This window comes from Ovis aries, chromosome 1, assembly GCF_016772045.2.
Source record: "Ovis aries strain OAR_USU_Benz2616 breed Rambouillet chromosome 1, ARS-UI_Ramb_v3.0, whole genome shotgun sequence".
In the NCBI taxonomy this organism is placed as follows: Eukaryota; Metazoa; Chordata; class Mammalia; order Artiodactyla; family Bovidae; genus Ovis; species Ovis aries.
The window spans coordinates 92,423,698-92,438,709 of NC_056054.1; the positions used below are offsets into that span (position 1 = coordinate 92,423,698).

General features: G+C 46.9%; 1 protein-coding gene across 2 annotated transcripts in view; it reads right to left on the reverse strand.

Moving 5' to 3' along the window:
• Nucleotides 1-15,012, reverse strand: part of TSPAN2 (tetraspanin 2) — a 44,075-nt gene that overhangs the window by 22,231 nt on the left and 6,832 nt on the right. For both annotated transcript variants that reach the window (XM_027973487.3, XM_027973481.3), the window contains exon 2: nucleotides 3,713-3,815. In XM_027973487.3, coding sequence (XP_027829288.1) covers nucleotides 3,713-3,815 — 103 coding nt within the window. The remainder of the gene's footprint in view (nucleotides 1-3,712; nucleotides 3,816-15,012) is intronic.

Below are 15,012 nucleotides of genomic sequence, written 5' to 3' on the forward strand. Positions count from 1 at the left end.
GAGTCAGACACAACTGAGCGAATGAACAGCAACAACCACTTGGGAAGCCCCAGAGGAAGAAAGATTTCCTGCAAAGGGTGGCAGTCATCTGCCCAGAAGCAGGGAGTTACACCACGTGCCTTCCTGAGGTCCCTCTCAGGGGAAGGTTGTGTTTCTTTAAGAGCACTTTAATGGGCCAAACTTGTTCTCCAGGGCTCTTTAACAAAGTGGTGATAAGAGTTTAATGTGCTGATTGCTCTGGAACCTATTCTGAAAAGAAAATACACAATTCAGTGCACAGTACCTAGGGACATGAAGTGAGATTTTCCAAAAACTGGGCCTGCTTCTTCTTTAAAGTCCTATGACCTCATACTGTTTGCTATGCAAGTCCATAAAATGGTATCCTGGTACATTTTTTCTTTTCATTTTATTACCAGCAATCTGGTATCTTTCCTATTCGGAAAATTATTTATTGAGGAAAGAAATATCAACTTCTGTAAACACGTATATTGCTTTTTCTATTTATAAGAAATATTTGAAGTGGAGAGAAGGTTCCTGACTTCACAAGGACTTTTTCTTGTTGGCACTCATCAGAGAGACAACACAGGGAAACAAACAGAACAAGCTCAGGCCTGGGTATTGGCAAAGCTGGACCGAGGGCTGAGCCCCATTGTGAAAAGCTGGAAAACCACAGCTGACAGCCAGCCTCCCTTCCCTGTCTGTTTCACCCCCTGGTCCTTAGTCTCCTTATTCTGTTCAGTGCTAAGACTCGGTGATAACTCTCTTCTCTGAACTCTGAGCACTGACCATAAGCATGCTCACCACCAGCCCTTCACGGGTGACTTAGAGAGGGGAGCTGAGGAGGAAGCAAGGGTGGCAGACCCATGGCCACATCCCAGGCCACCAGGAACAAGCAGGAAGGGTTCAGGCCTTGTCTTGGGGGCTGTTGTTTTTCCCACCCTGAGTTTACCTCCTCTTCTTCTCTGTTAGACAAAGCACCTCCTTCACTCTCAGTCCATGTGATCTGAGAGGGCTGACTTGCCTCAGCTCCACGGCAGGTGTGAGGCCCAGGCTTCAGCCAACAAGCCCGTCTCAAGCAGCTGGCCACAATAACTGGTGTGGGAATGGGCACTGGACCCAAGACCGCCAACGACAGTGAGACCCAGGACTTTGGTTCAATCAGTTGGAAGGAGAGCACACTGTTGCCAGGGTTACTTGGGAGATGGTACCTGGAGCTGTAGGTGGCTGATTTATCAGATCTAGTGGGAATCTGCCCCAGACTGGAGGCACAGGAAAACAGAGCTGAGAGATGGCTACAGACTGGATTCTGATCATATCACTTGTGTCCCTAAGATGAGTATTAATCCTGATGTTTCCATTATGAGTCAAGAAATTTCCGTTTTGCTCAAAACAGTTTGAGTCAAACTTCTGTGATTTCCAATTGAAAGAGTCCTGACAAATACGTCCACAAATATGTGACATTTCTTGCATCTTGGGCAGTTCGTATTGCTTTACTTTAGATTTGGAAATAGGATCAGGAATGTTTGTTTGGAGCTAGTTCACCCTCCTACTCAGCTCAGGAATCTCCTGTATGGATAGAAGATCCATTTGGACTTTTGGTTAAATACCAATGTATCAGAGGGGTCACTTTCTATAGAAGTCTGCTCAGCTTCTTTGATTTATCAAACCATTGAAAAGTTTTTCTTTTGTTGGACCCAAATCTACACCTGTGAAACTGCTATCAGTGCTTCATTTCTGGAGGAATACAGATAGAGGCTACTCCCAGACTGGCCTCCATCCTTCTTTCCACACCCCATCCCTTCTCTAACCCAGCAGGGTCCCTGACTTCTGTAACTCAAGTTTCCATCTGAAAATCATGAGTTGTGACTTCTATGCTTGACTCTATCACTGCTACCTTTTTTTGTTTTGATTCCTCCTGTCCCTGAGTTTAACAATGTTTAATAATAACATTTAATAATGCTTAATAAACTTTCTTGCCCTTCTGTCCTTTTCTTCACAATTCCTACTGCTACCACCATGGGTTATGCCCTTATTTCTTCAGGTCTGACTGTATCAGTAATATAGCATGGTCTTTTTGTCCTCCCCTCTCATTCCAGAATAATCTCTTTAAAATACAGTGTAGATTGACTGTGAAAGTCACTCAGTCGTGTCCGACTCTTTGTGAGCCCATGGACTATACAGTCCATGGAATTCTCTAGGCCAGAATACTGGAGTTGGTAGCCTATCCATTCTCCATGGATCTTCCCTACCCAGGAATCGAACCAGGGTCTCCTGCGTCACAGGTGTATCCTTTACCAACTGAGCTATCAGGGAAGCCCTGTAGACTGAGTGTACCCTCCCCCAAAGTCTAAACTATCTTTCTATTGTTTCTTTTGTTTTTAAAAGTTGTATTATTTATTTACTTTTGGCTGTGCAGTGTCTTCGCTGCTGTGTGGGGCTTTTCTCTAGTTGTGGAGAAGGAGGGCTACTCTCTAGCTGCCGTGCACAGGCCTCTCTTGTTCTGGACCACAGGCTCTGGGGCACACAGAATTCAGTAGTTGTGGCACTTGGGCTCCAGAGCACAGGCTCAGTAGTTGTGGTGCATGGGCTTAGCTGCTCAGAGGCATGTGCTGTCTTCCTGGATCAGGGATGGAACCCATGCTTCTGCAGTGGCAGGTAGATTCTTTACCACTGAGCCATGAGAGAAGCCCCCTTCTATTGTTTATTAAATTAACTAGCACTGACATTCAAGGCCCTCTGTATCTGTCTTCCCTCCCTCCTCAACTTGTCTAATTGTAATTCCTTCCATGCCCATATGCTTTACATTCTGGTAAGAGTTATCTGCCCAGCCTAGCCTTGCTAATCACTGTCCCATAGGCATGCCTTGTGTCCCAAACCACTTCAGTCCCTAGTCGTCCCCTTTTCTATTGATTAAGGTTGGTCCTTCATACCTAACTCAAATCCTTCTTGCCTCACCAGTTTAGAATGACCCCTGATACACCGACTGCAAACGCCACTAAGTTGGCACTTAGTTATACACTAGTTTCTCAGCCTCAACTTATCACATGGTCTACATCAGCTTCCCACTCCTCACCCCTTTCCCACTGCGGGAAGAAGGCTGCACTACCCCTCCCATGCTGAGGTCTCTGCCCAGGGAAGCTCTCCTGCCCCCACTCCCTTCCCTGCCCTCCCCACCTCACTCTGCTTCACTTCCTCTCCCCTCTGCAGTTCCTAGTCATGGAGGGACTCAGATTAGCCCCTCCACACCTTGAGCTGTCTCTCTTTATTTTGAATTAGGTATCTCTCCCAGACAATTTAAAATATACAAGATCACAAATACACAAAACCAGAGCTTGATTGGGCAGGGCTCCCCTGTCACCCCAGGAATGAGCAAAGGACTGACTTTGCTGTGTGCCCACTTCACTCAGGGGGTGCAGTGGGGTTTTCCAATTCTTTGGGCATGAATTGTGGTTACGTGCTGGGCTTCTTTCTTGAAGTGGCTGAAAGTACAACTGTTCAGTCCCACCTGGTCGTCCTTGGTTTTGGAAGCAGAGGGATGAGCCAGGTGTGGGGTAGCAGGGCCCTCTCCTCGCTGCCTGGCTTGGGTGGGCATCTGGGGCTCTGATTTGCCTCCTTTATCTCCCTCCGTTCCCCTCCCACGGAAGTCTAGCTGCAGGTTGCCTTCTAAGCCCGGGCAACCCTGTCTAGAGAAGGGGAGGCTGTGGTCACTCACCCATGTAGAAGTACTCTGGGGACTTGTCCTCCGAGGAGAAATCCTTCATGGAGCCTCCAAATCGAAACCATAGTCCAAAAGCAATGACAGCCGACCCTGCCAGCTGAAAGGTAAACAGCCTGTGTTTACAAGGCAGGGGAACATGTGTGTATGAGCTGGGAGACTGGGGGGCTGGCCCCTGAAAAACCAGCTGGACCCCTCTTCATGTTTCATACAGTGGAGGTGGAATGATCTGCTCAGAGTCCCCACCCCCACCCCAGGTCCCTGATGGGATCTTTAAGCTGGGCTCCCCTGACTCCAAGCTCAGAGTTTCTCCCATTCTGTCAGGCTGCCCTGCGATTATGGGGCTGGCACAGTCTAGCCCAGGTCGCCTCTCAAAAAGAGTTCCTACAACAGTCCCCCTGGAAGCTATCTGCTCCTTGTCCTATTGTTCCCTGCTGGGTACTCTGGACTTCCTCACCAGCACCACAGAGAGAGGTCACCAAGGGCAAGATGAACTCCCAGACCTCGGGGAAACCCACTTTTCTAAATAGGAAGAAAACACGCCAACCTCAGAACCCACCCGCACCGCCTGAGTGCGCAGTGCCCAGTTAGAAAGCCGCTTTGGAGGCGTCTAGAGCCTGTCCTGCAGCCCACCCGCACCGCCTGAGTGCGCAGTGCCCAGTTAGAAAGCCGCTTTAGAGGCGTCTAGAGCCTGTCCTGCAGCCCACCCGCACCGCCTGAGTGCGCAGTGCCCAGTTAGAAAGCCGCTTTGGAGGCGTCTAGAGCCTGTCCTGCAAGCCACCCGCACCTCCTGAGTGCGCAGTGCCCAGTTAGAAAGCCGCTTTGGAGGCGTCTAGAGCCTGTCCTGCAACCCCCCCGCACCGCCTGAGTGCGCAGGGCCCAGTTAGAAAGCCGCTTTAGAGGCGTCTAGAGCCTGTCCTGCAGCCCACCCGCACCTCCTGAGTGCGCAGGGCCCAGTTAGAAAGCCGCTTTAGAGGCGTCTAGAACCTGTCCTGACCCCAGGCCACCATGGTCACTGCACTGCCCTGCCTGAGGATGGTTTTGCAGGAGGGAAACTGGCTGGGGTTTTTTTTGTTTCTTTCTTTCTTTTTTTATTTTTTGGTTGCTATTATGGGTTTCCATGGAAAGCAAGAAAGGAAAAAATAATTTTCTGAAAAAGCCTGCTGTGTGCTGTGTGGCTCATGGAGAGGCTGAGTGGCTGGCACAGGCGGTGGCTGGGCAGGCTGGCGGCTTCTAGACTCATTGCCTGCTTCTCTGCTGCCGTGAGGGCTTCTGTGCGGCTCCGCGCTGGCTCTGAACGCCTTCCCTACCACTGCAGGGCTGTCCCAGCAGGCTCCCGCCGCGGCATCCTCTCTCTCCACAAACAACCATCTCGAATTTCGTTATATCAGTTCAACAGTTACTCACTGGCACCTTCTGGACTCAAAGCACCACAGGAAAGTGATCAGAGATGTAAAACGAGGCCCCTGGTTTGGCCAACCCATCCGGTTAGAGCTGGGCTGCCTAAGCCATCCCCAAACCACTAGTTCAGAGGCTGCCCTGGCCCCGGTAGGGAAGAGCAGACACGGAGGCTGGCGACAAGGAGACGGAAGCACGAAAGCCAGAGACGTAGGTTTGACAAGGAAAATGAAGTCAAAGTCAGGGTCAGAGCCCTGTTTATACAGGATCCTTCTGAGGGCTACCTGTGAAGGGCTAGGGCTCTCTGACTGCATTTATATGAAGACTATCTCTTTTCACCCTTTATTCCCCCAAGGCCCAGTCCCTTGGTGGCCAGCTTCTTCAGCAGGGCAGCATGATGTCTGCAGGAGGAACTGCAGGCACAGAATTCTACCAGCCGGACTCTCTGAAGTGGAACAACTAAAAGTTTCCAGTACTTAGAGGAAAGCACTAATTGGATAATGCGAGGGACAGCTAAAGGAACTGGGCTGCTCGACCAGCTTTAAGAGATTTTCGCAGTTTAAAAAACATTAGCAAGGCATGGAAAAATATTTAAAGAAGTACTGTTAAGAAAGAAGTACATTAAGAATAAAATTACAGGTGACTTTTCTCTTTGCATGATCCTCTTGAAGTTTTGTGGGTGAAGCAGGTATATTATAAGCTTAAAAGCCTGATACGGTAGTTTATCTCATCAATCTAAAAAAAGTGGGGTGAATTTTCTTGGGCTGGTCTTTAGTTTGGGAGGAAACTGGCTTTGAAGGTCATTACTGTTTCTCGTACAGGGAAGAGAGCGATGCCCTTTGGGATAGCCCTGTCCTCGGGGTGCTGCCTGGATGGCTGTGTCCAGTAGAACCACACAGGCAGCCCTGCCCTCCCCGCCTCTGCAGCCACTCTGTGGAAAGAGTTTCCAAACACAAAGCGAAAATCTATTGACAGAGGCATCAGGCCAAGGCTTGGAGCCCGAGCAGACGGTGGAGGAGGTGACTGGTCCCAGGGACACCATACCACGAGGCCACATTTTTGGCATCTCTGTACACAGGCTCTAATTTATAGCCGTCTGGGATCATCCTCCCAGACGGAATACATTTGTCTGCTTCTGGCACAGATGTGTCTGATGCATAATGGAAAATTAAAAGAGAGGTTGCAATTTAAAGCTCCAGGGCCAATGAGGAAAACAATCTGAGCGTGTTCATCCATGGCCCTCCACCCCCAACCCCAAACCTAGGGTTTCCTCCTGGGTCCAGGAAACTGTGGGGGAGCTGGGTGTCGTCACTGTGGAGGGAATCCTTCCAGCATGCTGCCAGGTTGGGAACACTGTGGGTGTGCACCAGGTCAAGCCCAAGGCTGCCCCAGGTGACAGCCATGCCTGCTTTGGAAAGTGGTGTCAGCTGAGATGACATAGTCCTTTGGTCCTTTATAACTCACCATTCTTGCAAGACTCTTAAAATACTCTGTGTTCACTGGGCTTTGGTTGCTCTACCACACACCTGAAATTGCGTGAAAATATTTCCCATCAAGTCCAGTGTGCAGTCAGGGACAAAGTGAGCAAGTCTAGCGTCAGTAAGACCCATTGCTCTGTGCCCCCAAAACCTAGGAAGAGATGTCTCACTGGGTGAGCCTCTAGGCCTATCCTTTAACCCTCCTAGACAAATCCGCCACCCCTTGCACAATGCCCCCATTCTCAGTCTGTCCTTTGCATTCAGTCACTACACCACAACTCAGCCAAAATGGGGACAAAGGCTGCCCGGCCATGCTGCTTTCCTTCTCATGCCGCTGCTGCCCTCATCTCCTTTCCTTTCTACATATCTTTCAAAGGTAACTATGGTCCTGACTGGGTACTAGGCTATGCATCAAAGAAGCAACAATAAAGAAGACAGTCTGGCTTCCAGGGGGTGCTGGTGGTAAAGAATCCAACTGCCAGTGAAGGAGATGTGGGTTCGATCCCTGGGTCAGGAAGAAGATCCTTTGGAGGAGGGCAACCCAATCCAGTATTCCTACCTGAAGAATCCCGTGGATAGAGGAGCCTGGCAGGCCATGGTCCATAGTGTCGCAAAGAGTCAGACATGACTGAAGTGACTTAACAAACATGCACAGTCTGACATGGAAGATAATCCCATAAGCTAATAAACGTCACAGGACGCCGGAAGTGTGCTCCATGGGACTGCATCACCACCCAGGGATTAGACCAAACTATGACGACTGGCTGTCAGCAGAAGACGTTCCATTTTGACTTACATCTTGAAGAATGAGTTAGAGGAGCAGGGAGGGACTGCAGGCAGCGGGAACTGCATAGGTAAGCGCTGTGCTTCCTTATGTAGAACCCTGTGCTGGGGAGAGAGAAGCATCTGGGGGAAGTCAGAGTCTGGAGCTTGAAACTGGATTTACAGCACGTGGCTCATGGCTTCTACTAAGCTTGCTACCATTGTGGAAAGCCCATGGCAGGGTCTTGAGGGGAGGATGAGGTGGAAGCCTTCACTTTGATGGGGACGATTGCTGTATGATGTCAGACACAGTGAGGAGCCACAGGTAACGACCTGAGTGGCTGAAGACCAGATTGGGGTTGCTACGGGATGGATGCAGTGATGGGCAAGGACCATGAAGGATCCACTCTATCAACCAGAGAACTCTGCTGACAGCTGCTCTGCATCCAGGACCAGAATTACTCTCCATGCCTTTGGAACGATTGCCATTAGGAATATGTTTTTCCAGGAATGGACTTTTTCATACAACAGCATGAGTAGGGCTTTGATGTTAATCATTTAATAAGTATTTACTGAACATCTATTGTGAGCCAGGAGGCAAAGATTCACAGTTAAGGACGATCTAGTTCCTTCTCCAGAGGATCTCAGGGGCTTGTGAGAAGCTGATCCTGCCTCTATGGCCCAAGAAAGACTCTTAACACTGTGGGTAAGAATTCCATCAGAGAACCAGCCCCTGAGAAGACACCAGATGTCATCGTTCTTTGTGTCACCATTTCTTTTCTGAGTACCAGTTGAGCATTATGCACTCAGAATGTTATGCAACAGGATTTTGAGGGCAAAATTGTGTGCACTATTTAAAAAGAGGACAGAAGTAAAATAGAGAAGATAGAAATGAAAGAAATAGACAATGACATACAAATCCTCACCATTAGATCGGGGATCACCCGGTACAATTACATTGTACATTTTCACAGACAAGTTATTTCAGTAGCTAACTATATTCTGTAGAGTCTGCAGGACAAAGTTGCAAACTGTAAGCATTTATCTGTGGAGAAAGTGCATGTTTTAAAACTAAAGTAGCAGGGGATAGGACTACAGATTTGATTAGAAAACTTTTAACGCAAAGTGGATGGACAAAAAGTTTTAAGTAATGCCCGTCTGCCAGAAACAAGTCATTTAACATGAAGCAAAGCTTGTTAGTGGATTTCAACTGTATTGTACTGTATTTATTTCCACTTTCCTGTGATTGCTGATGAAAGGTTCTATCTTGAGGATATATATTTTTACTTCAGAAATTATTTTTCCATGAATCAAAAACATGGTTCTTAGGAAGGCACTAATTGAAGGGAAGGGCAGTGCTGAGGCAGGAAAATGCAAATATTACTCCCCAGGCCTGGGTCCTGCATTTTGCTCAGCTCCCTGCCACCCCCACGCCCACCTCCAGCAGAAGGTAGCCATGCTGACCACAAAGAGCAAATACATGCTATTCTGTTATCTGATGACTAAACTCTCCAGATAAAAAGCATCACTTAGGGGTGTTCTCAGGCTGTTCATGTGCTTTTCCCTACATGGGTGTGTGTGCTTAGTCATTCAGTTGTGTCCAACTCTTTGTGACCCCATGGACTGTAGCCCACCAGGCTCCTCTGTCCATGGGATTCTCCAGGCAAGAATACTGGAGTGGGTTGCCATGCCCTCCTCCAGGGGATTTTCCCAAACCAGGGATGGAACCCAGGTCTCCCACATTGCAGGCGGATTCTTTACTGTCTGAGCCACCAGGGAAGCCCAAGAACACTGGAGTGGTTATCCTATCCTCCTCCAGGGCATCTTCCCGACCCAGGAATTGAACCAGGGTCTCCTGCACTGTAGGCAGATTCTTTACCAGCTGAGCTACCAGGGAGGCCCCTAGATGGGAGAGACAGTAAATTGTCCTCAGATGCTCTCTCTAGTCACACACAGTTCCTCCTCTCACCTGGGGACCTGCTGTTGCTATTTCCTTAGCTTAGAAAGCTCCCTCTTCACTCCACCTGGCTCACAGCTTTCAGCTTTGACATCACTTCCTGTAGGAAGCTTACCCTGGCCTACATATGTGCCTTCCTTCATGTCTTATATAACCATTTCTGTTTAAATATTTTTATAACTTACAGAAAATTAAGGCCTGAGCTGTGTGAGGGCAAGCACAGGGTCTACACTGCTGTGTTCCAAGCTCCTAACCCTCTCCCTTGAACAATCAGTTCCGAACAGACAGCTGTTGAGTGAATGAATGGAGGGCCTTCTTCACAAAGGTGTCATTTAGGCTGTGCTATGGACTGAACTGTGTCTCCCCCGAATTCATACATCACTGAAGTCCTAACTGGCACTCACTGTGATGGTGTTTGGAGGTGGGGCCTTTGGAAGGTGATAGGTTAGATGAGGTCACAAGGTGGGGATTCCCTATAAGAGACATCAGAGCCTTCTCCTTGCCATGGAGGATGCAGGGAGAGGCAGCCATCTGCAAGCCAGGAAGATAGCTTTCATCAGGAACTGAACTGGCAGATACCTTGAATTTGACTTTCCAGCCTCCAGAACTATGAGAAATAAATCCTGTTGTTTAAGCCACTCAGTCTATAGTATTTTTTTTTCTTTATGGTGACCTGACCTAAGACAGGTTGATAGGAGCAACTGTGAACAACCTCCTTCACAGCCCTCCAAGGGAATACTTTCAAAGTACTAATTTTAAATTCATCTGCACCTAGGAAACACTGGGCAGACACCTCAGATGGCACTGTATGAAGACACTGTTGAGTCTACTCAGCATAACACTTGCCCACAGAAAAATAATTAGAGCAGCTAGTATCAGTTCTATGTTTTTCCAGCCTGTAAGGATGCGTGCCAAGCATCAGGCATGAACACAAAGAATAAATCTATATACACCTTTTATAGGCAGAACATATGAAGACTTAACATAATCATGGCAACAAACATACACAGTGCCCTTAAGGGAAAGAACGAACAAAATGAATTCTGTATTTCTAGCTCTTCCAGGGTGAATGCCATTGTGTATATACATATCCAACTCACTGGCAATTTTCTTTTTTCTGGGATGACGTCACACAAAGTGGAAAATGACACTTCAACCCTAGAGATTTCATTAAAAGCTTTTAAGCTAATAATACTTGCTCTTGGAGGCAATTCTCAGCCCAGATGGAATCATGTAATGAACACTCATAATTCTTCATCTGATTGCAAGCCACATTAGGAAACCATAAGGGTAATGGAGTTTCATCCTTTTAGCAGGCAAAAGTCAGAAGCACATTTGCTCTAGAAGATGATACTAGTTTTCTCAAAGAGGAAAGCCAGCTCCCAAGATTTTCATCCTATTATGCAGTGAAAGCAAGGCAAGGATTCAGATGGCACTTTCTCAAAATGAAGGATTTTGTCAGAAGAAATTCAAGAGCCGAATACTATATGACATCCAGGCGAAACCACCTCTGAGGAAGGTTGGTGTCCTTGCTTCCACTTCAGGACCAGGTGAGGTGGACTTGGGATGCAGGACTCACAGCGGATGAAGACATGGCTGTTAGCTTGGACATGCATGGCTGTCAGTATGGAAATACACTGGGTAGATCCCAGTGTTTCTGACTTCCCACATGACTTTCCTTGTAACGATTGCATGAGAGCAAGCTCATGCTAAGAAATTCCTGAAAGACTTCCTTCAGGTAAGGATAGATTTTAAAATCAATGCTTAATTCTCGGTACCATCGAAGGGTGGCTGTGTGTGTTAGTCCCTCAGTCATGTCCGACTGTTTGCGACCCCATGGACTGTAGCCTGCCAGGCCCCTCTGTCCATGAAATTCTCCAGGCAAGAATACTGGAGTGGGTTGTCATTCCCTTCTCCAGGGAATCTTTATGACCCAGGGATTGAACCTAGGTCTCCTGTGTAGCAGGCAGATTTTTTACCATCTGGGCCACCAGGAAAGCCCAATGGAAGGATTCTACCATCAAAACTGCGACAGATTGGGACATTATCTACCTATCTACAAAGACAGACAGGCGATATATTTGTGTTAAACCCACCTTCTTCTGTTTAGGTTGTTATAGGGTTAATTGGTATGGATCAACTGACATTGCTGAGGTGGGGGTGGGGCGGGGGATGCTTTGCACAAAAGAACTGGGGAGACACTAAATTCAGGGGAGGAAGTTGAGCCAGGATGAAAAGCTTCCTCTGAATGATAAAGCAGGTAACTTACATACAGATAGGCAAAGTGTCTGTGTTTATTCAGTGGTGTACATACTGCATTTTTCTAAAGAAGTACAAGAAAAAGGAGAAGAGAGACCTGTAAGAATTAGGAGACAGATGATGGTTATATGGTTTTCTTCACACATTAACAAATGCCGCAGACTACTGGCTAATGACTCCAATGAGCAGATGGCTTTATCAAATGAAAATCAAGTACAACTAAAGTAAAACCCAACCTACCAAGCTACCAAACTGATTTAAACCCAATGTCCGTCTCACGTGACCTAGAGGACCAGCTCCAGGAAGACCAAAGTGGTCTTTTGGATGTTGTCTGAACTTCCTCCTAGCAGCATCTAGCTGGCTTCATCCCAGGCTTGCCTCTGAGTAAACATGACATCTCATCTACATGGAACTTTACACAAGCAAATTGAATATTTGCTTATGAAATATTCCAAAAATGGAATATTAAACAATACTTATTTTATGGCCTAATATTTTACAAGGTAGTCTGAGAGAACTCTCTTGAGCAGATAGACAGGTTTCTTGAATATCAACCAATAATAACAATCTTTGCCCAGTTTTAGTTGTTACAGAAAGACAATGGAGGGGAGAAAAAATGTTTCAGGTAAAACTCACATTAGATTGGAACAAGACAAAACACTTTTTTAGTTAAAAAGTTAGCTTGAATGGAACCCAGTAGGAATCATGAGTCTTGTATTCTAGAGAGACTTTTCTTAACAGCTATTTAACCAGAAATTATTTGGAGTCAGGAAGGCAGACAGCACGAGGCCATTACAGGGGGCTAGACAGATACAGCTAGGGCAAGGAGAGACCACATGGGCTTCTTGGAGGAGTGGCAGCAGCTTCCAGGCCCCGTCCCTGCCCCACTGGGGGGTTCTGTTGTCTCTCCCGGTTCCCTTGGCCTAGCTTATGAGCTGACACTTTCCCAATCACAATTACAATGGAGAGGACAGGGCGTGGCACACACTTTGGAACATTCGTCAACTGCTCTTGTAGAAGACTTCACCTCTTCTGAGCTTTCAGACTGAATAATGATGCACTTGGACAGGTTAGTAATAAAAACATCCACTTGTACATGCTGGGTTGTCGAGGAGCTGCAGCAGATAAAAATGGGGGTTCTAGGCATCCTGGGTTTGAATCAAGCTCTGTCACTTACTAGTCCTGTGACCTCAGGCAAGTCTCTTAACCTCTCTAATCCTCAGCTTCCTCAGCTGCAAAGTGGAGGTAATAACAGTGCCTCCCTGAGAGAATTAAATGACTTCATCTTACACACTTAGAACAGTGAGTGCCCAGCACTTATGATTATTATGGAGGAAGACAGACTAATGTTACATTCAAACTGAAAACTTAATCCTACTCAAGATAGGAAATACTGTGGCCATGATTCTAATGACTCTGCTGTCTTCTTCTACTAATTTTTACTTTAGCTCTCTCTGTAACGGAGAAGGCAATGGCAACCCACTCCAGTACTCTTGCCTGGAAAACCCCATGGACAGAGGAGACTGGTAGGCTGCAGTCCAAGGGGTCGCTAAGAGTCGGATACGACTGAGCGACTTCACTTTCGCTTTTCACTTTTATGCACTGGAGAAGGAAATGGCAACCCACTCCAGTGTTCTTGGCTGGAGAATCCCAGGAATGGGGGAGCCTGATGGGCTGCCGTCTATGGGGTCGCACTGAGTCGGACACGACTGAAGCGACAGCAGCAGCAGCAGCAGCTCTCTGTAACAGCTGGGAGTTTTCTAAACCTCTACACTAAGTATGTCAGGGCCCCTTTCCAGAAGCTATGTTCCCTCTCTCTCTTTAGTTTAGTTAAGATCCAATAGAGAAAAGCAGGAGAAGATGACTTATGAGAGAAAGAATAAATTAGGCTCCTGCTGCTGCTGCTGCTAAGTCGCTTCAGTCGTGTCCAACTCTGTGCGACCCCAGAGACGGCAGCCCACCAGGCTCCCCCATCCCTGGGATTCTCCAGGCAAGAACACTGGAGCGGGTTGCCATGTCCTTCTCCAACGCAGGAAAGTAAAAGTGAAGTCGCTCAGTCATGTCCAACTCTTAGCGACCCCATGGACTGCAGCCTACCAGGCTCCTCCGTCCATGGGATTTTCCAGGCAAGAGTACTGGAGTGGGTTGCCGTTGCCTTCTCCGAAATTAGGCTAGAGCTATCCAATAGAACTTTTTCCAATGATGTAAATATAAATGTTCTGCTGTCCAATACTGCAGCCGTTGGTGACCCATTGTCACTGAGCACTTGAGATGTGGCTAGTGTGACTGAGAAGCTGAATATTAAATTCCTTTTAATACTGGTTAATTTAAATTGAAAAGCCACATGTGGTTAGTAGCACAGCCACCATATTGGAGAGTGCAGAACTAACATGCTCATCCCAGCTTCAAACTTCTCTCCTTGTCAGTCTGCAGACTTGGAGTGGTTAAGAGGGTAGAAAGCACACACAGAAAGCCTGCTCTGCCACTGGTCAGCTCTGAGGCCCTGGAAAGGCTCTGAACTCTCTGTGCCTGTTCCCGCATATGTAAACTAGGGGAGACAATAGCTGCTATTTTAGAAGGTCATTGTGAGGATTAAAGAAGTTAACATAGAAAATATGCATGGGAAAGCAGATATCACATAGCTTCCATTTATATTTTGTTGTTCAGTTGCTCAGTTGTGTCCAGCTCTTTGCAACCCCATGGCCTGCAGCACGCCAGTCTTCCCTATCATTTATGTAATGTTTCATATTCTTCAAGTTTTTGCTTACTGAAATTAATTTTAAACACCTTCTCTTAAACCCCAATATATACCCTTTATCAATTCCCATCTCGCTTTTCCTCTGCCTTAAGCTGAGTATTCTCATACTTAGTTAACTTGAGTATTCTCAACTTCTCCCTCTTTCTCCCATATGCCAGAGAGTTTCATGCATCTTTTTTGTACCTGCATTTCTGGAATGCATCAAGACAATCAAACACTGGATATAATCTCGCTGGTCATAGACTTCACATTTTCCATGTCTACAGCATTTATCATACCCGACATTGCACGTGCCTTCGTAAGTATGCATGGTGAAAACAGCACAGTGTTTAAAATCAGAAGACCTGAGTGTGGATCTTGGTTTTGTTCCTCTTTAACTCTTTGATCCTAGACACACCATCTACTGTACCTGCCTTCCAGCTTCCACATCTGTAAAATGGGGGTTACATTATTTCATGGGACTGTTGTGATTCACGATCAAATGGGATCATGCGTGTGATAACATTTTGTAAGCCAAGGCATCATGTGAACGTTATTTTTGCCCATAAAAAATTCAAACAGGATTAAAAAAAAAGCAAGCCAAGGTAACCCCTATTCATATCTGTATGATGCTCTCAACCCATCTGGTCATCCACCCACTTCTTTCTCAATTCCTTCTCCTTAATTCCCTAGCAAGAATGACATG